A 24,633-nucleotide genomic window follows, 5' to 3' on the forward strand; every position below is an offset into this window, starting at 1 on the left:
CACTCAGAAAGACTCAACTCAAACTGCTCCGTAAATTTGCATCAATGCGACTCCTTCTGGGTCTCAAAATAAATAATTAAATTAATTAAAAAAGCACAGTCTTTCACCTTAAACTGGTCCAAAATTTAGGAGCCAGGCCTTTAAGGATATAATGTCGCTCCAGTTCTTGCTTCAGTGCAAAAGTGTGTTGTCTATTCCAGAAATGATGTAAAAAATAGAAATTCAAAACTACCTCAATAATCTTTGAAAAATGATTTCAATCGTTTCAACCGTTCATGGTTAAATACGAGATGGAGAGGTGGAGTCGTGGACCGCACTGCAGCATATTTTTAGGGTCGCGTTATCAACATCCTTTTAACTTCACATGTGTCATATTGTTGGGAGCAGATGAGGCGCCGCGCTCGCGTCCACGTCTATTTTCGCAGCTGCGACTGTCGGGGGCGCGCGTGTGCGCGATGCAGAACAGCTGAACCCATGTTCGGCGGTATCCGGTAGAAAGTAACGGTACTTTTATAGAAACCGCACGTAGCCAGCAGCCAGTCGGCCCGGACTCCGCTAGTCTGACCGCGGTGGCCTCGCGTCTTCTCCCACCTGGAGGATTTATTCTTCATCCCCAGTTAAAAAAAAAGTGGACCACAACCACGTGGAGCAGGTAAATTCCCGTTTAGAGTCATCGATTTCTGCCTGAAGTTAACTCGATCCATGAGGGATTTAGATGTAGATCGCGTAGCGTGAATGACACCTGAATAATATTAAATAGTGCGACTGTTTCACCAGTTTGTATGGACAAACAGGTGGTTCACATATTCCATGGAAAGGCAGGGCCCTTTCATTTCAGGGGCCTAATCCGTCTTGACCTTACCCAGAGTATGACTTTATATACAGTACATTTTTAATGTGCCAGAACTCAGCACCTAATTATCATTCTAATTATGGTGAGAAAAAAAAAGCTATATCACAAATGCCAAGATAATTTTAATAAATATTTGACATGTAAGTTCAGTTTGATGAGAATTTTGTATTAAATTCATTTTGTTGCTCTGTTAATAATAATAATACTCATGATAATAATTTAAAAGAAAAAAAGCTGCTGTGAATTTCCATTTGTAAAATATTAAAAAGATTAATAGAATATGAAAAGTGATGAATGTCCAGAGATTCAATCTACCTTTTTCTATTAAATTACAACTTTTGGTCTCATTTCGGAAAACACGTTTTTGAACCCTTACATTTCACTCATCCAAACTGAGTGTTAATGATCTAAATCAGAAAAGACTATTTCACTTCAGATAAAACAATGCAGTGGAAACGTGATCATCACGTTTCAAACTTCAACTATGAGAATGTTGTTTATCGAACTCTTCTGCTGTCGAGGGAGACAGTTTAAGAGGTGTGTTATGTTTTCCCTTAGAAATTTCCATTAAAAAAAAAAAACTTTTTCTTGCGTTATGAAACAAACTTCATGTACTTGACTTTGAAGAGAAACATATGCCAAAGAGAAGTACCAATAGACGCCTAACTGTAGTGATGTACAGGACCTCTGAGTGCCTCCCATTATAGAAACAGCCAACCCTAAATAATTTTGGGAGGAACTTCAGAAAAAATGTGAATTCTGTGAGCCGGTTAATTGTTGGAAATGGATTCAGTCAATGTTGGCAGACACATGGTTGATGCGGAAAAATCTTGACTCCCTCCAGCTGGTGATGCATCGTGTACCCTCCAGGTCTGCTGGGTAATTTCATTGAATGAGTGGCCAAACTCCTCATTGGATTAGATTTTTTTAATATACAGATTAAACTAAGGCAAAACTGAATGATGCAAATACTTTCATTTTACATTCCAAAACTTAGATTTTCTGCTCACTTTATCAATTGACTTTGCCTGAGGAACGCACCGCATTAGCTGATGAGTCTGTGAAAGTCAAATTGCGTTGCAGCAGTTTTTTAACTTCACCAGAATGATTTTCAATTTGTAAATTTGGTAGTGTTTTTAATCACGACATTGTGGTGAAAAATTATGTGTACTGATTTGGTGCAAATCTTATGATTCACTAGCATCTTGCTACAAAAAACACTTATAAGAATTGCTTTGTGGCAACACCTACTGCATTTATGAAGGCATTTCCAAATCCTTTTTTAGCAGCTGTTGATGTTTTTACTCTTTCATTCTAATAATATTTAGGTCAGACACCATATCTCCACTGTTATACATACAGTGACATAGTTTGACTCCACAATATCTCTGCACCATTATAGCAGAGGTATTTCTGGACTCTGATAAACAGCCACAGTTTTAGTGTTGGCCGACTTAACGGTCCAAACATGCCCCATTCATCCAGTTGTTGGGCTCTTAGTCTGCCATTTTGTTCAAGGGTCTGTTGGGCGACATGTGGGTGCCAACTTGAGCCCTGTCCAATCGACTATCAGTCCTCTGAAATAACTCACGATCACATGTCAGGAGCCCACAAACCGGTTAAAAATAGAGACTCGCCGGCTTCCATGGCTCTCTGTCTCTGTGAACACGCTAGTGGCCTCACTTCGACTCAGATCTGCAGTTCGGAGATGAAAGTCATAGTTGGATATTCGTTCTGCATGAAGTATTTGGATTCACTGAGAATCTCTCTCTGTAGATCATACAAGAATATTACCTAATCCACAGACCAGCTGGAGAGTGAAGCTGTCAGCGAGGCCTTTGTACACGCTGACACTCTTCATGTTGCTAAATGTCACAGACTCTTCTGCTCTGTATCAAACATCCTGACTGTTGCTCTCACAGCTCTGCTGTACCCGAGGTGACCTGCGAGCGGCCATATTAGTTCCTCTCTCAGAGGCTCTGTGGGCACAATGTCATGAAAAGGCACATTCACTGGCTGCTCTTCATTAACAGCAAGTCACTTGAAACAATACAAAGGTATTGAGAAGACATAGACTTAGCCAAATTTAAAGTTTGCTCCAATTCCTTCTAGACATTAGCTGGAGATCATAAATACAGAGACATTTTCACATTAGGTTCTGTTGTATAGAAATATTTTCACTAAGGCTTGAGTTGGTTTTCTTTCCTAGAGTCTTTGAATTTGGAAAAAAAAACCCTGCATCTTAGAAACAAACATGAATACAATGTAAATAAGGTTAAGAATAAAGTGGTAAACTAAGTACACAAATAACACAGATAATCTTGACTGGAAGTACCAATACCTCTGGTATGAATCAAGCTTTTTTTTTTAAATAAAAAGATGAGTTAATCAGTCGAATTTAAGAAATATAATATATTTTATCAAGAGAGCCCTGTGATGATGTTACGCAACACAGTTGTGGGAATTTTTAAGTCTGTCATTCATATTAACGTTCAGAGAAATGAATATTGCGAATGAATGTGTCCAAGCGGCTGCTTATTGATGACATCAGGATATGCCTGGTTCGTAGGTGTCAGTGCTGCGCCGTCAACAAACCTTAACTTGACCTCTGTGCAGGTCGATGCATCACTATCCTGGACTGAGCAGACCGGATTGACAGCGCATATGAATTGACAATTGAGTCCAGTTATCATGTCACCGTGGTAAAAGTTGAAGTGACTTTCAGCAGTGTGTAGCCTGTACTGGTTTGGTAGGTGTTCCTTCATATACGTCAAATAAATGGCACACTTCCAATGTTCTAAAACAGCCATCGCACTTCCAATGATTTTAGGCAGTTGTCATCGTGGTTGCCAACGTGTTGAGCTATTCTCACACAATGTTTGGGTGTCAAACGCCCATTACGCATTGCCTTTTCCCTCAGTGAAATCAAACGTCTTTCTCCTGGCAGTTCTTCCTGTTTGTCAACTTGTCACTGTGGTGCAAACATGACTGAGGTGGCGCAGGTCGCGGCTGCAGTCGTCGATGACGTTGATGATGTCACAACTGAGGAGCAAAATGGCAGTGAAGTGGAAGACCAGGAAGAAGACATGACCCAGGAGTGTGAGGAGGATGTGGCAGAAGATGCAGATGACGTTGCTGATGAGAAGGAAAAAGACAATCCTGACACTTGTCAGGAGAAGCAAATGAATGGAGTCAAGCCCAAAGAAAAAAGCCAGGCGGAGACGAGTCAGGAATCCCAAACATTAAATGGTGATGCCAAGAACACACAAGAGGGAGAGGCTGACATTGAGGACCAGAATGTTTCAGACGTGATCCTGAGAAAAGAGGTAAATTGTATTCGTGAAATCACTTTATTGAATGAATATTTATTTCAATCCCACATCATACACAACACGTTTTCATATCAACATGATCTGAGGGACCAAGAAAAGCATTTTTAGGCGTTTTTTTTAATGATGTCCATTTTTATTTTCAGAGTTGCCTAAGTAAGTGTAGTACAAATGCAGATCACTTTTTAGTTTGTGAAACTCCTTTGGTGATGTGGCAGTGGGCATGATTAGCCACCTCTTGGGTTTAGTAGATATGTCATAGAGGACATACAGTATGTCACATCAGGTCTGTTATATTCCATGCATATGTCAAGTGAGAACAACTGCGGATGCAGATTTGTGTTTGTTTATATTTTGAAATTGAAATAAAGATGGACATGCTGGGAGGCAAATATATACGTATATATAATTCAAATATACAATTTATTTTTATTTCTACATCAGGATAACTGGATAAAAACAAAAGAACACTCAGATAAGTTCAGTAAGGAATATTTCTGTGAACAGTGAGAGCGAAATCAGTGTTTATTATAGAGCTACAGGAATATCTTGTCTTATACTATGAAATAGTTTGTTGATGAAGAACCTGCTCATGTCACGACACTGAGATGAGTTCTTTAGCATGGACTAGAACTTCTCTTCTGAGTGCTCGTCTCGGTCAAGGCATTTGGTTTGTTGTCTCTCTTCTTAGGTTTCAAAGACATCATAATAATATTTAGAACTGATTAGGCAAATGGACGACTCAGAAATAATAACATAGTAATGAGAGTTTACTGGTCCTAACCCAGAAACTGATGAGGTCCCGAAAGCCTGTGGCCAGGAGCTACGTTCCCAAGGTGTCCAAGGAGAAGGGAGAGGTGACGGGCAAGTTCGAAGCCATGCAGAAGGCCAGAGAGGAGCGCAGCAGAAAGAGGAACCAGGATGAGCAGCAGAAGAGGAAAGAGCAGTACATCAAGGAGAGGGAGTGGAATCGGAGGAAGCAGCAGGTCGCTGGCGTGTCACTACTAACCATCTGACCACGACCTGCATGGCATGATGAGACGTGGTGGCATAACTGCGATGCTAGATTGTGTGAGAAGTCTTTTTTTTTCTTCTGTTACTGAGCAAAACCTGTTCTGATTATGGTGAAGCACTTTTGAGAGAGCAGCTTTTGAACACATGCAGGTCTTGTGCTTTTTCAATTATGTTTAGTTTTATTTTTAGATTTAGAATTATTTCTAATGTTGCTCCCCACTGTGCGTCTTCTTCTTCCCCCACAGCTTCTTATTATTACCTTCTTATTATTTTAATGTGAAATGTGCTTTTTACCATTATTTCTAAAAAATAAATATAAGAAAAAACATTGTAATAAACTGAATATCAGTGTAGCAGGATTTACATGTAGCTCCATTACCAAGGTATTCAGCATCTTCCCATTTTTATGATTTGTGCTGAGATTCTTTCAGTAAAATATGCATAAAAAGAAACAATGTATAATAGAATTGCATATCGTAGGCATAGAATGTCATGGAGTTATTACACATCTCCCTGTTTTGTAATATTTCAATAACAAATTGAAATCATGTGTAAGAATATTTTTTGACTTGACAGGCCTTGACAACACTCATAGCATATACTGTGACCCCATGGTAGATGTTCATCCATTTCTGAGATTAATTTTATGTTTTGTCATTTTTAGCAGAGAACCAAAATAGAGTTCCCATTTATTATCAGAAATTAGAAATCTTATGCTCAACTTTGAAGACAGTGTGGTAGATATTGTTTTACTATGCAAGATCTTAAACTGAAGATAAGCAAAGCACACTATTTTATTCAGGGAAATGGAAAGTCAGTGTCAGTTGATGCACTGATATGAACCATTACAGGGGGAGTCAACAGAACTGCAATATTTTTAGGATGTATATATGGCATCTATTCTGTTTCATTTTTGCGTGTTTACAAAATAAATGACAGACATTTTAATGTGGGTTTTTGAATTTACACAGGTGAAGCAATAACCTGGCACAACCACCCGACTTTTGGCTGAGATCTGACACATATGCTTCTCCTCTGCCCAAGCAACAGAAGCAAAGCCCAATCAGAGTCTGGGCATCAGGCCACATGACCTGCCTATTAGCAGGGATTATGCCTTCATATTGCTGGGACCAGCATGGCTCCTGAGTAGGAGAGATGATCCCATATTCAGCAACACCTAATCGCCCACCTGTCTCATCCTCCACAGATAAAAGAACTTCTGGCTTCCAGTGATGAGGAAGAGGAAGTGAAACCAGCGAAGGTGGAAAAATCATACGTCCCTAAAATCACAGGTAAGATTTGAAGCAAGCCCCGTGAGAATGACCAGAGCTGTGTGGAAACTAAAGGAGGCGTGGTTTGTGAGAACCTTAGGTAGTGTCAAAGGGAAGTTTGCGGAAATGGAAAAGCAAAGACAAGAGGTGGAGAGGAAGAGGATGGAAGAAGAGCGGAAGAGGAGAGAGGCCCAGGACAAACTGGAGAAGGACAAAATAAAGAAAGAACTGGCCAAGAAAGCGGTGGAGGTGAGTAATCCGGGACTCTCTTCCTTGACAGGGGCTTAAATGGGTCAGCGTGTCTAGAGAGTTCCGCGTTGTGTTTGTGAGGTCAGTGGCTTAGTGGTATCTGTAGTTGCTCAGGTAATCCTCAGCTGCCACTTCCCCAGCTATTTTAGGTTTTGTTGGGGACCCACCAGTTGGCTGAGTCTCAAAGACAGTATAACTCAATGAAGTGCATAAGGTTTGACATTTAGACATTATTGGATCGTCTCAACAATAGACTGACTTTTCTAGCACATGACCGGACAGTACAGTCATTTGCCAAGTAGTTGTCCTGTATATGGTCAATCATGTGGAATTAAAATGGATGATGATATAATTAAATGCTTTTGTTTTTTAACCCGGTTTTACTGGAAAACACTGGTGTTCACCTTTTTTCCAGCCAACACAGAATTCATTCATGTAGGAAGCAATTTCTATTTCCAAAACCTGATAATACTAATACCAACAGTAACACCAACAGAACGCAGTACTTGTTTTCATTTTTTTTTGTCTAGATTTAAGGGACTTTACTGTAGGAGCATGAGGTTAAACGTTCCATAAGAGTTTAAGATATCGTGTAGCATTCAGATTTACTGATGACTAATCGTTTCAAATATCCGTGTTTTGTGGCAAAAATATTTATGCAATGTTTTTGTGTATGCATTTGAATGTAGGGCCACACAATGGAAATAAAATTGTTGTCTTCAGTCTAGTGATGTACACAGTTATTTCCCATTGTGTGGCTGTAATTGTAGATTCGAACGTACAAATGATTTCAATTTCATAGCCAACAGAGTCTGAAGGTTACGTGAGTCGACAATAATTTCTTAAAGTTTAAAAGGTCAGGGGTTTTCCTAAATTTGACATTTGTCAAACCTTTTGGAATTATTTTTTAAAGTGTAACAGCTCACCAATTCATTTTTATTGACTGAGTAAATGACTTAACATTACAGTAGAAGCTTCGTAAAAATGTACGCAAATTATTTTTTCTGCTCGTGTCACCTGCACCTTTAACCCCCTCATTTGGCGCCATATATTGGTTCATTATTTAATTAACTGCTAAGATACTTCATATTCATCTTGTTTTTCCTGTGTTTAATACCTTCAACTACTGCTTTACAGACTTGTCAACTTCAGCGTGTGTGTAGTTTGAGTTCACTCTGTCAGTAACTATTCCCCTTTGTGCCAGTAAGCACAAACAAGTCAAATCCTACCTTCTGTAGTTGCTTTTCCTTTCCTGCTTTGCCAAACAAACACTCCACCAGAGATACCAGCTGATGACAGCACATGACTGGCAACTGTTTCTCACACTTCACAGTGGCTAAACATGTCAAGTATGCCTCAGTTAGACTCGGCTATCTCAGAATGACACACAGAGCGACATGAACTGTGCTAGGCTGGGCCCAACAGTCGGCTGCAGTGATTGACCTACATACAACTTTAAGTTAAATCAACTGAAACTTGAGCAGGAATTATATATTACCAACCCTTATCCAACTTATGGTAAATATAGCGTCACACTTATGAGAGTGAGCAAGGGACTGTGGCTGAGAGAGTGATGTTCTTAGGAGGTAAATCAATAAATAAGACAAGATCTGCGAAGTATAAGAAAGTAAAAAGTTTAATTCCTGGAAGGACAAAAATGTTGAAATGTTGAAATGAATTTCAGAGGTGATGATGAACGACAACCACCACCATTCGGGGAAGACAGTGGGCTTACAAGCTAACTATTAATGGCAGTATGTATAAATGTTGTCATGAATTATGAATTTACAGAATAGTCTGTATGTATTTGACCAAGATGGACTGAATACTGCAATGGAAAGTAACTTCACTCACTGTTCACTGTTTCTGTGAGGCTGAGCTGTTTATCTGCAGTGCCGGTACTGAGGAGGCACCAGACCTGTACCTCAACAGTACGACAAAGTTCTGAATTAGTCAACCCTGGATTTTCATCCTAACATTAGTTTGAGGCACACTGTAAACTTTAAGGAAGATGTTACTAATATGTTCTCTATAGGAAGGGGATGACACCTTTCTTGTTCGAGTGGTCCCTGCAAAACAATCGCGACAACCTGGAAGAATCAAGATGAACTTCGAAGACATGGAAAAGAATCGAGAGGCGGAGCTGCAGAAAGTAGCTGAGGAGGAAAAGAAGAGACGATATGATGAGAACAGGCGCTCCTTCAGGGAGGCGAAGCGTCACTCTGCACTTCCAGAGGTATAAATGCAAACAGATGGGGGGCTTTCTGGATTATGTTGGGGGACAATCTCAAACTTTTGTTGGTAGGATGAGGAGGAGAAGCCCCAGGAGAAGTCGCAGGTCATACCTGGCAAGCTGAAGATGACATTTGAAGAGCTGGAGAAAGAAAGACAAGAGCAGAGGAGGAAGCAGGCAGAAGATGAGGCGAAACGACGCCTTGAAGAGGAGAAGAAAGCTTTTGAAGAGGCCAGGATGGGACAGGTGAGGGTTTTCAACCGAGGCTCTCAGACTGTCGGACTGCAAATATGATGCACTGTACAAATAACAGCCGACTTACGACCTGCTGGACTTACATCCACCTGCACTTACGGCCAGCAGATGCTTATTTTTTTTATACAATGTCTGGCACCGCAGCCCGTAGCAGCCCAGCAACGCGTACGATAGTTACAGCAGCACAGTATCCCAGCATCTCACTGTCACGCAGCCATCTACCACTACAGTAGCACCTATAACCCTCACGTCTGCTATTTTGAATGGCATTCCATATGTACATGACTTATGACCGGTTGGTCAGAACCGATCCCGGTTGTAAGTCGGATGTTCCTTCTATACATATAGAAGAATTCTGATGACAAGACCTCTGAAAACGTGTGACAGGCTGGTGAAGCCTTGTGGAACAGCGTCTTCATTTTTGGAGTTGAGCTGGTGATGCTCACAATAGTTCCTCAAAGCCAAAGGTAGTCGAGTGGTGAGTGCCCTCTAGTGGGAGCTGAGTCAGTTCAGCACTTCACTTAGTTCACAGTGCTTCAGATGTTGCCGTGAATGATGGGACTTGTCTGAGTGCTTATTTACGCTGGAGGTGCTTTAATATCAGATTGGATTATGATCATATTTTTCATGCTTGGCACAATACTCTTGTCATGTCAGGACGAAGATGAGGGAGACACTCAGCCATCGCTGGAGGACAAAGAGGAGCTCAGACCTGGAAAACTCAGGCTGAGTTTCGAGGAACTTGAGAAACAAAGGGTGGAGGAAGTACGCAAGAAAGCAGAGGCCGAGGCACAAAGACGAATGGAGGAGGAGAGGAGAGCCTTTGCACAAGCCAGGAAAAGCATGGTAAGTATGCATTTGCTTTGGTGGAGACCTTGACCATTTGGAAGCCACGTATTTTCCCTTGTTGATAGGAACAGCAATTTATCATAACACACATTACATGCTGTAGATCAGCAGCCTGTCCATAGAGTCGCTTTCGAAATCATTGATCACCACTGTTTTAAGTTGGGGTGCTCTACAACCTGTACACAACACAGTACCAACCATTATATATCGGAGGAAGCAGCTTCTTGTTCATCAGATCCTGCCTTCATATTTGTCTCCATCGAATCGTAATTGTCTTCTTCCATTATCGACACTGAAAACAGGGAGAAGGGACCTGTTAGATTTGTCATGCCAATTGGCAGCCTTGAAGGCAGAGCACTCACCTGTCGTCTGACACATGTCGGATCAAGTCCTGGTCGATGTAGCCTTTTCTGAAATTGAAGTATTTTTAATGATGCAACTTCTCTGTGAGAAATGGTGCTGTTTAACTACACGCTGCTATACTACAGTTTGTGTTGCAGATATTTGAAAATGAAACTGGCTCAGTTCCCACTAGAATTTATTTCATTTTTTCAGTAGGGTAAAAATGTGTCTCAACCGTGACTCAAATCCACACTCCAGCCACTTAGGAGCCACTATATTATAGCATGCCAAACTGAGTCTTATCTTGTCTTGAATGACTTTATATAAATGTTGTTTTTGTTTCCTTAGAATTGTCTCCCTTCATCAATAACCTTAACCAATGAAACTGGAGTCGATGTATTCCAGCAACAATAACGCCAGACTGGGCCACAAACTATTGGATTGTTTCTGAAGCTCAGTGAGCATTTGACATTTAACCAGAGCGGCCATAATGTTTCCTGCCATTGAAAATGGAAGACAGATCAGAATACATTGCAGGGGTTACCTCCAGGGGTTGATCTCCCAGTGAAGCATGGTTTTATTCTAAATTTATTCTTTATTCAAGGACGTTCTTTGAAAACACAGAGGAGGTCCTACTGGACAACTTGTACTTCACAAGAGTGCTAAAGTTAAGTTAAAACGATTAAGAAAAAGGATATTAAAAAGATTGTAATTCAGTAAAAGCTGAGAGTAAGTGGAAGAAAAAAGAAACCATTTTAAAAATCATGTCAAACTCATATCTTTGGCAGGGAAGTAGTTCATATTTGTTCAGGCCATTGTGGATCCCCGTTGTTTTGGGTGATATACTGCGCACCACTCACAATGTTTGTGAAGTCAATAGTAGCCAAATTGACCAGAATGAATAACAAGTCTGATCTTTCCTCAAGCTTGTCGATGAGGACGATGAGGTCCTGATGGCCTTGCTCAACCTAGAGGGCAGTAAACCTGGAAAAATCTGCGCCAGTTTTGAGGATCTGGAGCGGCAGAGACGTGAGGAGGAGCAGAGGAGGGCAGAGGAGGAGGCCAAAAAGAGACTGGAGGAAGAGAAGAGGCTCTTCGCCGAGGCACGCAAGAACATGGTACGTCTGCGAATTAGCAATGTTCCTGTATGTTTGGCTGCTCACTAATACGCTGCAATTTGGTCCGGCTGGCAATTACATTTCAGACGCGTATCTTTGGGCCCTTCGTCAAACTACTGTACACTACATGTATCACATTTGAAGGTCTCCTGTTTGTTCATGTATTGAATGTCGTTCTATAAAACTATAATGGCCCTCTGGCACTACTGTTCCCTTTTCTAAATTTCTTCAAGAGCGCTGGTGTGGATCAGGAAAATTCTGCATATGGAGATGAAACAGTAAGATACCTTTCAAGTGTTCAACTGTTTAGGAATCAAAGCGTGTCAGCTTATTCTCATGCGTTGATGGTGTGGCTTGACGTGCATGCAGCTCTTGAGTGTTGTGGAAAAGAAACAATTGAAAGATAACAATAATTTGGATGAAACTCAATCACAGATTAAAACTAGACATTAGCTGTGTGAGTCCCGGAAGAAAGCGGAACATTTCTGAACCTGCAGTTTGTCCATGCAGAGCTGAAACAGGCTCTGGCTATGACGTGCCAGCTAGCTGGGTTTATACTGTCCAAGAGTAATGTTGTATCTTGACTGCCTCAGCCACGTCTTGTGTATGGTCTCTCTATTCTGAATCATTCTTTTCTAGTAAATCCTAAAATGAGTGAAGCAATTAGCACAACAGAATGCTCAGTTTGTTCCATGTCAATTGAAAGGATGATGGGAAATGTGTTTTTGTAGAATGAACCTTCATTCCTATTTCCACTAAAGCGTGTTTATGCTACGCAGGTGGACGATGATGACGGTTTGCTGGTCAAGACTGAGTCGCAGGAAGCGCTGCACCCAAGAAGACTTGAAATCAACTTTGAGGAGCTGCAGAAAGAAAAGGAGGCAGCTGAAAGGAGGCGCAAAGCCGAGGAGCGCAAGAAGAAACTGGAGCTGGAGAAGCAGGAGTTTGAGCAACTCAGACAGGAGATGGGCGAGGTCAGCCACCAACCCTGGGGGTCAAATATGTATAATGAGTATATATATTGAGCAGTGTTGGGCATTGTTTGAACTTGAACGGTTCAGATTTTTTTTTTTTTTCAATTCCAGTTCCTAGTTCCACTCTGACTCGTTTTAAGAGGCAGGATCAAAAAGGTTTATATGTTTTACATGCTGGCTAAGCAAAATTTGGGGTTGACTTTCCCATTAATTTTATTTCTTTAGGACTGTGTAATTTAAAATGTATGAATTTGAATATAAATATTATGCATTTTCGTTTCATTTTCATACAAGCGAGCTTAAAAACCCATTCACACATTCGATGTCTGATGCTGCAGGTATTTAAACATGTCTGCTCCCGTTGACTTGGATCTGCTCATGATTCTGTTTGATCAGTTTTACAATTTGTTTTGATCTTAACTACACTGGTATTCTGTATTTCTGGTATTATTCATTGTCAATTGCCAACAAGTCATTTTACTTTAACGGATCGTGTTGTCTCACAAACAGCTGACAGACTGTCAGACATTAGTATGGCCAAAATCAGTCAGTCAGAACTGAGCAATCTCTACATTTCTTCAACCAGTATTTAAACACTAGGTCATTCTTTATTGAGAGCACGAACATCTCAGGCTTGTTCACCGGGTGTAGAAGAAGGCAAATACGCCAGCCGTCTGGGCCTCGGAAATAGAAATGAAAATTTAAATTATATTTGGAATGATGACGAAAGGATCATATATTTTGTCCCTTGTCCAAAGGAATCCAAACATTAGCATATTTAATGTTTTTCGTGGGCTTACATTCATATTTGTAGCTTGATTTTTTTTTTCTAAAATTCCACTTCTAGCTGACACTTGAATGAAACAGATGATGGTCAGGTTATGTAGGAAAAAGCCAGACCAGGTATGAGAGTGTGACTGCGCCGACTCAAACCTAATTCTGGCCTTCGACCTGCCTTAAATCTCAGGCACACCAGTTCTTGCTCATGTGAAAATTTCTGAAACTCACATCAACAGAAAATGTCCTATCAATGCGTCTTCTGCCGCATCTAGTGCTATCTGATAGAATAACAGAGAAGGGGTGAGCCGAGTTGTCTCATTTGTCCATTTTTAAATTTCACAAGTGACTATCTGGAGCATATAATGGCAGATGGCGAGGTTGAGTTGAGCCGTGTGCACTTTCAAGCCTTCTACTCACCAGCACAATATTGCTATCATCCACAGGAAGAAGTGAATGAAAGCTCAGACGTTGTGAGCAAAGAGTACGAAGAGCTGACCAAACTGAAGAGGACAGGCTCCATCCAGGCTAAAAACCTGAAGTCAAAGTTTGAGAAGATCAAGCAGCTGACGGAAGAAGAAATTCAAAAGAAGATCGACATGGAGAGAGCGAAAAGAAAGGCCATCGATGATGAAATCAAAGAGAGAGAAGCTGAAAGGCTTCAGGAGGTGGGGAAGTCTCTATTAATGGTGTTGGCAGTTTCACTTACAGCTTGTTTCATTCCAGGAAGAGGAAGAAGGTGAGACGACTGCGGTGAGGCCAGAGGAGTCCCCGTTCAAACAGAAGGTGGACATGCGAGCTCGATTTGAACAAATGGCCAAAGCAAGGGAGGATGAGGAGCGGAGAAGGATAGAGGAGCAGAAGCTACAGAGAATGCAGTTTGAGCAGCAAGAGATTGATGCTGCTCTTCAAAAAGTAAGAGGATTTAAAGTGATACAATTCTTCAGGTGGAGGATACAAACATTTTTTGTCTGCAGAAGAAGGACGACGATGTTGAAGAGGAGGGAAGTATCATCAATGGGTCAGCAGCTTATGAAGATGAGGAAGACCATGCCAGATCAGGAGCTCCATGGTTCAAGAAGCCTCTCAAGAACCAATCGGTGGTGGATTCTGAGCCAGTTCGGTTCACAGTGAAGATCACTGGGGAGCCAAAGCCAGAGGTCACGTGGTGGTTCGAGGGAGAGATGCTTCAAGACTGTGAGGACTATCAGTATATAGAAAGAGGGGAGACCTACTGCCTCTACCTGCCGGAAACCTTTCCAGAGGATGAGGGAGAGTACATGTGCAAGGCTGTGAACAGCCGCGGGACTGCTGCGAGCACCTGCATCCTCACAATAGAAAGTAAGACCACCTTGGTGTGACTGCATGCCTACATGACTCTTCAGGATCGATATGGATCGCATGCTCCTTTTTCTAGTCAATAAGAACACTGGACCAAGATGGGTAACTGTTTCTGTTTTTTTTCTGTCTTACAGCCTATGACTACTGAAGCCCTGCGAATCTCTCTGACTCATTTTGTAAAAAAAAAAAGACAATAACAAAGAAAAAACGAAATCTCTCATTGTTTCAAAGCTGAAGGGGAATAGACGACCTGCATGTCATTCCTTGGAGTGAGATCTGACAAAGAAAATGTTCTTTACTTGACGCCCAATTGTAAAGCCGTGCTCCCTGTTAGTGTCGGAAGTTATGTGCCAAAGACAAACTTTTTAAGAGATGCATAATAGCTGTATTTTCAGTGAAGACCAGTAGACCCACAATTAGGCTTCATCCCAAAAGGTAAATAAAACACACATATTGGCAGTATTGCAAAAGAAAAAAAGAAGCAGGAAATGTTTTTGAGCAACATGGTTAAATCTATTCTGCAACATGCTTTAAAGCAACACATGAGTGGCAGTGTCTGAATCCACATTTCAAGGAGCCAACTGAGTTGAGTTGGCGTTATTATTTCATAAATATCTGTGTTGCTCACGGATACAAAGCTTGCAGTAATTGAACAACAGAACACTCACAGCAGTTTTAGAATTCAGTCCCAGCTCTTGACTTACATCTTTGTGTAACTCGGAAAAAAAAATCACGTGTTTTGATCTCACTTATTTGTTTTCACAGCATTTGAATGTGTACCAATCTTGGTACAGTTGTCTGCCAGATGTGTTTCGCTGTGCTTGCTTAATGGTTTTGATGATCAAACAGTCATAGGGTTGAAATATTTGTTATATGAATAAAATGTTTTATTAAAGACCTGATGAAAGTTGTTTTTTTGTATTTGCCACATATTTACAGGATTAGTTCGCAAGCTCAAGTGAGCCGTATTTTGTCCGTGACGTTACTTTTTATATCGTTATCGAACGAGTTCAATCTTTATTGAACCTTACTGGCGGCACTTCCGGTAGAGCCGGAAGTCACCAGGATCGCCATGGCAACAACAACCACAGTCATGAACGCTAACTGGAGCTGTTATGCTAGTGGGTAGCGGTCAAACAGCAGAGGGTCCGAGTATGACTTCAGAGTCAGTACGCATTATTTAAAAGTCATGAAGGATTAATGTTGAGAAGCGTGACGAGTGTGAGTCTAATGGCTCAGCTTTAATGGAAGCGATCAAGCGTTTGGACAGCATAACGGCAATGGCTGCATCTGTTGCAGAGGTGACTGCATCTCTTGTGCGGGAATATTTGAGCCGTAAGGTCAGTAACCTGGAATTATATGATGTCCTTGTGTATGTAAACTGAAGAATTCTAGTGGCGCCTCTGCACGAACAATTAATTGCAGTGGATATGACGACAATTGCTTTTATGTTCTGGCGTTGCAGTTTTAATACTGAATTTCTATTTTTGTGAGACCCATCGCTAAAAGTCTTATTTGAGCGTCGATCTATGTAACACAGTATTTCAAAGTTATGCACTGATCTACAGCACTAACACACCTTATAGTCTGACAGAGTTTATCTGTTACGGTGTGGTCAGTCTTTTAGAACACAGCCACACATTCTCATACACGCTCATATTACACAGACAGTGTGATCTAAATGTGAGAGACCATTTTCCAAAGTTCATCCCAGTTAGTCTCAGTATTCATAAAGACCGGATGGTATAAACTAGAGGTGCCCTAAAGGTAGCTTATGATCTGTCAGTAACTCTCAGCCGCAGGTCTGGTAGGTCAAGAGGAGAGACAATGATATTTGTTTCTTAATATAATAGCTAGTCAACACACATCAACAAGACGTCAGCCATTGCTTCATAATGCTTCTTCCATAACCTTTTATGTTTTTTTTTGTTTAATTTTCAACTGGAGTTTTAATCTAGTCTTTAACACTGTAACCACTATATGTTTTGGCTCCATGCGCAGGGTCTGAAAAGGACTATTGCCTGCATGGACGAGGAGCTCCCACGCACAGAATCCAGTATCAACAACAGATCAAGTTTAAGGGAGATTCTGCACATAGAAGATCTGTACAGACAAAACAAGGTCATTTTAACTTATTGTGGAATATTTTTCCCCAACATTAAACATCATATATCTGACTTGTGTTTACTGTCTCACAGGTTAAGAGCTGCCCTTTGAAAACTTTATTGGAAATAATTGTGAAGCATCAAATTGAGAACCAGCACAACAAAGAGACCTACTATCAAATTGAATCTTTGCATTCAACATCTTCAGTGGGTCTGAATGACACTCGCCCATGGACAGCTAACATTAACTGTGAAAATGCCATCGGATCAAGGTATTCAGCCTGTTGTCATTGCTATTTTGTGTTTATAGTGATCGTTTTTGAAGACACACAGATCGAGCTCATTGTATTGATGTCTCTCAGCCTTACAGCCGTCTTTCAAATCTGAAACACAAAGTCATTTCAGCCGCAGAACTTGTCTTGGAAGTGATGGGCCATTCTCATTATGGCATGCTCGTACAGCCCTCTAACCCAGTGACAACTCAGTTATGTTAACATATGAAATATAATATTGTAATAATGTCAACCAATCAGAGAGTTGTGGCTTTTTTGTCTTAGCATAATTCAGACAAGATGCGGGAAAGTGACTACAGGTCATTTATGAAATGAAATTATTAATGTAATGTAATCTAGAGGATCAATATTGTCTTCTCCAAAATATTTTTTTATATGTCATAGTTGAGCGATGCCATATAACAGCTTCACTACAGGTTTTGTGGAACAAAATTTTTTTTTTTTTTTTTTTACACCAACCCTTGAGATTTGATGATGGTAAAGGTCCTATGTAACTGACTGACTGAGCACTTAGCTGCCCTTATTATCAAACCTACTTTGCCTGTCTGCAAAGTGAAGTGCACTAGTGATTACACAGGAATAAAGGCACAAATTTAATTTGAAAAGTCTTACATTCATATGCAAACTGCAGTGTGTTGTTGTTGTTGTCGTCGTCGTCATCCTTCAAGACTGTTTTGTGCAGCACTGATGGAATAACTTTGGTCCATCATGTTGTATTGGTCTGTTTGTGGCTCAGGTCAACTCTAAAAGAACTCAGTCAGTCTGATGTGACCCATTCCTCTGCATCTACTGACAACCTTTCCTGCCAACCTGACTCAAAGAACCCAAAAGGGTATGATGTTGCAAAAGAACCAGAGAAAAAGAGCTCTGATCCTGGAAGAAACTTTGGGAACAGGTCCAATCGAATGAGGCGAGGAATGATGACTGGGCCGATTTCAAACTCCCACCAGGTATGAATCTCAAGAAGGTTCATCATGAAAAATATGTCCATCTGTCTGATTCCATTTCCTCCTAGGATTCAAACCAGAGAAAGCCCAGTCGAAGAGGAGATGCTCCTCAGACACTGTTCAGACCTGAAGAAGAGGATGGCGCGAGTGTAGAACGAGTCACTGCTCAAACTGCTAAATCCAGACAGTCATGGAGTGAGCCAGTGGCTTTGTCAAGGGAAAACAGCTTGGGAATGGTACCAAAGGGCAAATGTGAAACAAAAAAGTAATTTTCCCTGAACCCCTTATGTTTTGTGAAACTATCTTTAATGGTTTCAGAATGTTTTTTTTTGTCTTTTTACAGTTTGACTGTCACGACTCGGTCATGTGTGGATTATTTGGAAGTGTCTGAGATGGTGTTGGGTGAGTCCCAGTTGGTTTGATATGTGAATGCACATAGGAATCTTTTGTGAGGCTGGTTTGTGGTTTTATTTCTAGATGACATTGATGATGATGGGGATCTGCCAGTACTCTCCACACTGTCCTTTCATGCATCCGCTGCGACACAGAATAAAGGAGAGTACCCCATGGACCAGGACTCTGCCTCGGTCAGGGATTCTCATTACATTGTCTGAGACGGTTACTACAACTTCCTTTCATTTTACTTACCCTTCCCTCTGTTTGTGTTTGAATTCAGAAATTAAAAATGCTTCTGCTGGGTTCCCCTCTGAAATCCTTCAGTGCTGAGTGGAAGAATCAGAGTTTCACATTCTCTGAATCAAGCGATCTGAGATATGGAATTGTTCAAAATAAGGTTCAGCCTTTTAACATTTTTCAAATGTAACTTTTCTTTTCATGAATAATTCTTGTGTCTGCTTCAGGGCGGTCCATGCGGGGTTCTGGCAGCAGTTCAAGCTTATGTGTTAAAGAAGTTGCTGTTTGACTGCATGGAAATCGGCAGCACTGACCTCGAGTAGGTGTTCAACACCGCTGTTTGTGCACTCAAGGGGTTTTGTTTATTAAAAAAAAATGTTGTGAGCACATTCATGTAACTATGTATTTGTTTAATTTAATTCTCAATCTGCTTTCCTATTGAAATTCTTTCACTTAAAGGAGGTTGCGACCGTCCAACCCCACCAGAAGAAAGTGCCTTGCGTTGGCTCTGGCTGAAATCCTCTGGAGGGCCAGGGAGGAGAAACATGCCGTTGTTGCTGTGTATGAGCCGACCTTTAACCCCAAGATTAGTATACTGTATGCCTTATTGACTTTCCTTTTGCCCCGACAGAAATTCCGGAAGAAATGTTTTCACCTCAACTGGAAAATACAAGTCTGATGGGGTTCTGGAAAAGGTAAAGACATCATGCCGGTTGTACATGCAGTTGCTCAGAAGCAAAGGTGACAGGCATCACAGATCACTGAACTCTTCAGTTCTCATAACAGTACAGGACAATGAAACAAAAGAAAAATGAAGAGAACAGTTATTGTGAGTAAGTGAAGTAGGTGTGTTTTTAGTTGGGTTTTGAAGACTGGGAGTGAGTTTGTGATTCTGCCATCCGAGTGAATTCCTGAGTTTAGAGTTTGTGAGCGTGGTGCTGTGACAGATGGGTTAGCATTACGCTAGTCGTGTTGGCACCAGCTGAAACGTGAAAAATAATAAATACTGTCACCTCTGGGGACGAAAGTATTTTACTTACAGTGCAAGTTACTGTATACATAGATACGTACACAGATACATACATATACATGGGCATACGTAGCAGAGTGATAGAAAGATAAATAAATAAATAATAAATGGCCAGATTGCTGAAATGACATCTTGCATGAAGGTAACTGAGTTCTTCCTGACTAGTATTTTCTGCTTCAGCTGACATGTTTTCCTGTGGATAACGTCAGCGACCTGCAGATGTTGCTGGAGCAGCATATCGAACAGGTGACAGATTCATCAGTTTGATCATCACGTTCAAGTGACTCACTCACATAATCTCCACAGTTTGCATCTGGGACGGTCGGGTGCCTGCTGTTGACTGTTTCAGCGCTTCTCTCTCGGTCTACTGAGAAGTTAGTGGATTTATTTAGAGGATCAGGTTAAATGGTTAAATAATCACTGTGCTCTCTCTTTGCTCAGAGTGAGACAAGATATGGATGTTTCTACCTCTACACTTATCGGAGCACATGGATACTGCACTCAGGTAGTGTTTTGTAAGGATGGAATACCATCAAAAACAGTGAACTACCATCTTCTGTAGGGATAATTCAGTTGCCCTGATGCAGACAAGCAGAGCTGCAATGGTTGGGACCTCATGATCAGAACTGAGTCACAAGTCTATGAATACTTCTACAGTGGTCACAACCTAAAACTATGAAAACATGCACTTTATAACAACCTAGAATTATAAATGCCATAGATGGCATAAACATAATGCTGCAGCTTTAATGGCTGACATTGAACTATCTTGTACAATAGTCCGTAGTATTGTTTGCTTTGTCTAAAGTGACTGTGTGCTGCACCACTGCTCTACCGTTTCACCCGACTTTGCTCTCTAGGAATTGGTGAACTTGTTGCTGTGCGGTCGAGCCGTGTCTAACGTCTTCGACAATGACATGGAGCTGGAGTCTGGCGACGGCCACACAACGCTGCTGAGAGGAATCAAAGCTCGATGCAACATTGGTCTGCTCTCTCTGTTTGAGCATTACCACATCTGTAAGGTGAGAAACTATCAGACTACCCTGTTTATTTATATTCATTTGGGTACAATTTTGAACCAAACAATTTCACGACTTACTGATCACAATGTGCAGTTAAGTAATGCAACTATATCTTTTAAAATATGCTCAGTAAGAATCTGCTTTATACCGCTGCCAAACTCAGCATGGCAGATGTATGAGAGTTCTGTTTGTTTGTTTGTGGATGGTAAGGTTGTCAACTCAATATCAATATCCAGGAATAGACTCCATACTCAACACCTTATTTGATATTATGGGGATAGAAAATGACAAATATTTTAAAAGGCATTGACTTGTTTTTATTTACTTGAAAAAACAGAACCACAAATCAATTAAATAAATACATTATATAAATAAAATAAGATAAGAAAACTAATTTGATTTTGGTGTTCTGTTTGTTTCATTTTTCAATTCATCAACGTTCCCCTCATTGATTTTCAGTTGTTTGAGTGGCATGTGACCAGCTCCAACTAAATCAGGCGGAAACTGGGGATTTGGACCTGTTTAAACTAAACATACAATTGAATCACTGTAAGAAATCATCATTCATGTTACTACAGAGTGGACAAACCTACACTTCTCAACCCCGGAGAGGCCATATCGCGTAGTGGTTAACATTTTGATTCAAACCCTTCTTTTGTCTTGATTTGGGTTTGAAATAGAAATAAAAATTTAAAAACAATTTGGTATCAGATCGGATTTACCTCGTTTCTCATGTGACTTGCAGAAACTCGGTAGCACTACCGCCATCTGCAGCCTAATTGAACTCATTGCACGCTGAGTATTTATTGTGAATTCTGTTAATGAAATACGTAGACAAGACAATAATATTGGGGGAAAAAAGAGTCTTGTTGGGGGTCTGCGCTCTCTGAGTTCTTTTATGGTTTTAGTGTTGATTTAAGTCAAAGTCTGAGCTGTTGAAACGGCAGCATTAGTCAGTGTCCCATGAAAGAAAATGGGGAAAAAAGTAACCCAAAACATAAAAGGGAATTAGGAGAGTGCATCTGCTGGGTTATGCAGGGTCACCAGGACAAATTTGAACAGACAGATGAAGTGAAATATAATGAGTGGGTCACTCACGATAGCATCAGGTCTCTCCGAAAACGCTGTTCTTACTCTCTTTTATTCACTTTACATTGATCGGTGTCATACGTTTGTAGATTTATGCTCTCATTATTTATTCATCCCAAATTTAGTGTGGATTTCATCACATGTTGGGATGGGTTGCTTTAAGAATGTGTGTAACAGTGTCGGTGGTTTGAATCTCTGCTGATCCAAAGTTGCACGGCAGAGGAGTAAAATTTCACTTTCTTTGTCGCAGAACGCCGGCATGAATTGAAACTTTCAAGACAGATCAATCAGCGCGCCTGTTCCTGTGGGAACATGAGTTTTCACTGACTCCTGCAAGTGGCTGACAGGTTGCACTCCCGGGAGATATTTGTTTTCAGCGAGTGGGCAGCGCTTTGAGGAGGCATTGATACCTTTGTTTATGTGCAGTCTGGCCGGGGCCACAGCACATAGATAACCTGGGCTGTCTTCTGTGCATTATTGTCAACTGTCCAGTCATGTTTCACGGCGGTGAGCTCAGAGAGGGAAGCCGGTCACGATTCTTCCTCCTCCATTTCAGGTCGGAGACTATCTCAAGACTCCCCTCTACCCGATTTGGGTGGTGTGCAGCGAGAGCCACTTCAGTGTGCTGTTCGGCCTGCAGAGGGAGCTGTTGACCAGCCAGGACTCCGCACTTCCAGAGTTCGACCTCTACTATTATGACGGCCTGGCCAACCAGGAGGACGAAATCCGTCTCACTGTCGGTGAGCACGCGCAGCTGCTTGCTAGAGCTGTTGTTTCTTTTCTAACCTTGGCTTCATTTTGAGTCTGTGTGTTGACAAAAGTGAAAAAAATATCATTGCTTTTTCTGCAGCGCCTGGAAAAGAGTCCGCCGGATGTCAAGAGGCGGATCTCATCCCACCGCTGGACCTGTGTATTAGAACAAGGTGATTATGGCTTAATAGCTCTGTCGCTGGATGATGTAACATGCTGCGCTTCTATTTTCTTGTTAGGTGGACCAATGCGTCTGTCAGCTGGAATGGCACCGAGCCCCTTCTCTGAGGTTGCACCATTCTTGAACTGCGGTCGTCATTGTTTGTCGTTGTCATTGTAGCTTCATATTCATATTCATACACAGTGGCCTTCGCAACGCACCAATGACGTCTGCCAGTCTACGTGAAAAACCCTTGTCACTGGGGCCAACTGCAAACATATCCATCGGCACCAAAACACACTCAGAGGCAGAGTTTAGGTGACCCAACTGATGGACAAGTTCAGTGTGCCAATTGTGTGTTACTAGGTTTTGTGTTGCAGTGAGAGTCTGTTTTTCATTGCACAATAACACAAAGAGTAAGAAAGTACTAAAATTAGATATAACAAACACTTATTATACATCAGATTGCTGTTGGTACTCTAGAATTTTATATTCATAGTATCAAACGTGCGAATGTGTTGCGCAAGCTACTTAGCCTCCTTGAGAGACACAAGCATTTGTGATATGTCAGTACCTTGTATACTTTTTTTTGCTTGAGCTAGCACTTTTATACATGTTTTAGTGCATATAAAATGTGCCCTGACCTGGTGCAGTAAAACCCGCACTGCAAGAATGAAGCTAACTGTGTCTGATGCGGTGTATGTCATACAGTCATGTTTTGAGAACGATACTTTTCTGGTACTTGGTTACATTTTGGGCCAAAGTTTTGCCACATTTTTGTATCCGTTTTGTTTTTATACTCATTAAAAGTGTTTTTAAAAGAACAAACTGTCATTTATACTGTTCAGGGTATTTATTCATTGTAACCCTGATAAAGAAAATGTGATAGATTGATCATATGCTTACATGCTGATGTCCTTACTGCATTCCAAAGGCCCCTTAGTTTCTATATTTAGTGCTTTTCCCAAAAAGCAAGCATCTCCTTACTGCAGGATGGCCTCTCAGCATTCTCGGATGGCAGGAATGTGGACTCACCATAAAAAGAACATCTCTAAGCATCAGTCTCCAGTCACCCTTCACTGTTGTAAACCAGTGTTGCTTCTGTGAACTCTGACTCCTTCGAAGTAAAATTTCCCTTGATCTCAAGTTCACTGATCTCTTGTCATTTTTTTTAAAGAAGAAAAAGCAGAAAATACCGAAAAGGAGTTTGTTACTCCTTATGCTACTCTGACTCCCTCCCAAGCATGTTAACTGAGGACTATAAATTGCCTGCGTGTGTGTGCTTAACTATTATTTAACTATTCCAATTCTTGGAAACACACCTACTTGTGGGAACTTTGCTTTTTGGAGACATTTTTTGCCAGTCCCCAAGAAGTCCACGCCTCTATTTGCTTTGGATGTTTAGGTTTATTGGGAGAGGCTGGGGAAAGCATGAAAGTCAATGAGAAACCGCACTATGTCCTAGCAAGGATAGAAATAAGAAATTGCACCTTTAATTCCCTCATAATTCTATTTATTATACCTTATTTTACCTTACTTAAATACTCGTATGGCGCTTCCATTCTATCCTTCCGTGTATGACCTTCTTGATCCAGCATGACCAAATGCGAAGTAATATTTTCAAGCCAAATAAATGTAAAAAGTATCTTAAATCACATAGATTTATTTTGCTTCTTTAACATAAAACTTACAATAAAATATTTTCTCATTTTCTTTTCTTTTAATTCTGTATTAATTCTTTTAATTTCTTCCTGAATATAAACAAGATTAATGACTGACAGTAGTTGAAAGTTCTTTTCTTTAATCATTGAACACGAATGCACTCTGTTGTTTGGCAGTTCTATCCTTCAAGAGGTTTTTATCTTTTCAATTTGCAGTTTTCTCCAGTCAGGTGGACTGATACCTATGAGCATTTGTAAAGTATATCAATTTGATCAATACGTCTTCATTGTGTTTAGAACCATTTTTTTTTTTATGCGAGTGAATTGTGCGATGATAA

At 40.8% G+C, this 24,633-nt stretch overlaps 2 protein-coding genes across 6 annotated transcripts; both read left to right on the top strand.

Moving 5' to 3' along the window:
* Positions 1-551: 551 nt before the first annotated feature.
* Positions 552-15,500, top strand: nexn (nexilin (F actin binding protein)). Of its 4 annotated transcripts, XM_053854544.1 has the most exons (15): positions 552-652; positions 3,801-4,179; positions 4,971-5,168; positions 6,404-6,488; positions 6,568-6,716; positions 8,752-8,952; positions 9,022-9,195; positions 9,862-10,050; positions 11,322-11,513; positions 11,747-11,791; positions 12,293-12,487; positions 13,711-13,932; positions 13,991-14,179; positions 14,242-14,605; positions 14,740-15,500. In XM_053854544.1, exons 2-15 carry the CDS (start codon positions 3,838-3,840, stop codon positions 14,751-14,753), a joined length of 2,559 nt encoding a protein of 852 aa, XP_053710519.1. In that variant the 5' UTR covers positions 552-652; positions 3,801-3,837; the 3' UTR covers positions 14,754-15,500. The 4 variants fall into 4 exon arrangements, with proteins under 4 accessions (XP_053710519.1, XP_053710518.1, XP_053710520.1 ...); XM_053854543.1 differs by having other exon boundaries at positions 14,242-15,500; XM_053854545.1 differs by lacking the exon at positions 11,747-11,791 and having other exon boundaries at positions 14,242-15,500.
* A 173-nt stretch (positions 15,501-15,673) lies between these two features.
* mindy4 (MINDY lysine 48 deubiquitinase 4) lies at positions 15,674-23,769 on the top strand. Of its 2 annotated transcripts, XM_053876326.1 has the most exons (18): positions 15,674-15,945; positions 16,607-16,726; positions 16,804-16,982; positions 17,740-17,953; positions 18,019-18,215; positions 18,294-18,352; positions 18,428-18,537; positions 18,627-18,743; positions 18,811-18,902; positions 19,043-19,144; positions 19,215-19,278; positions 19,794-19,859; positions 19,920-19,987; positions 20,055-20,118; positions 20,474-20,635; positions 22,281-22,464; positions 22,575-22,647; positions 22,714-23,769. In XM_053876326.1, the coding sequence occupies exons 1-18, from the start codon at positions 15,850-15,852 to the stop codon at positions 22,760-22,762; spliced, it is 2,016 nt and encodes a 671-aa protein (XP_053732301.1). In that variant the 5' UTR covers positions 15,674-15,849; the 3' UTR covers positions 22,763-23,769. The 2 variants fall into 2 exon arrangements, with proteins under 2 accessions (XP_053732301.1, XP_053732308.1); XM_053876333.1 differs by lacking the exons at positions 22,281-22,464; positions 22,575-22,647; positions 22,714-23,769 and adding an exon at positions 21,975-22,268.
* The last annotated feature ends 864 nt before the right edge of the window (positions 23,770-24,633 follow it).

The sequence above is a fragment of the Synchiropus splendidus genome, chromosome 1 (assembly GCF_027744825.2).
Source record: "Synchiropus splendidus isolate RoL2022-P1 chromosome 1, RoL_Sspl_1.0, whole genome shotgun sequence".
Taxonomy (NCBI): Eukaryota; Metazoa; Chordata; class Actinopteri; order Syngnathiformes; family Callionymidae; genus Synchiropus; species Synchiropus splendidus.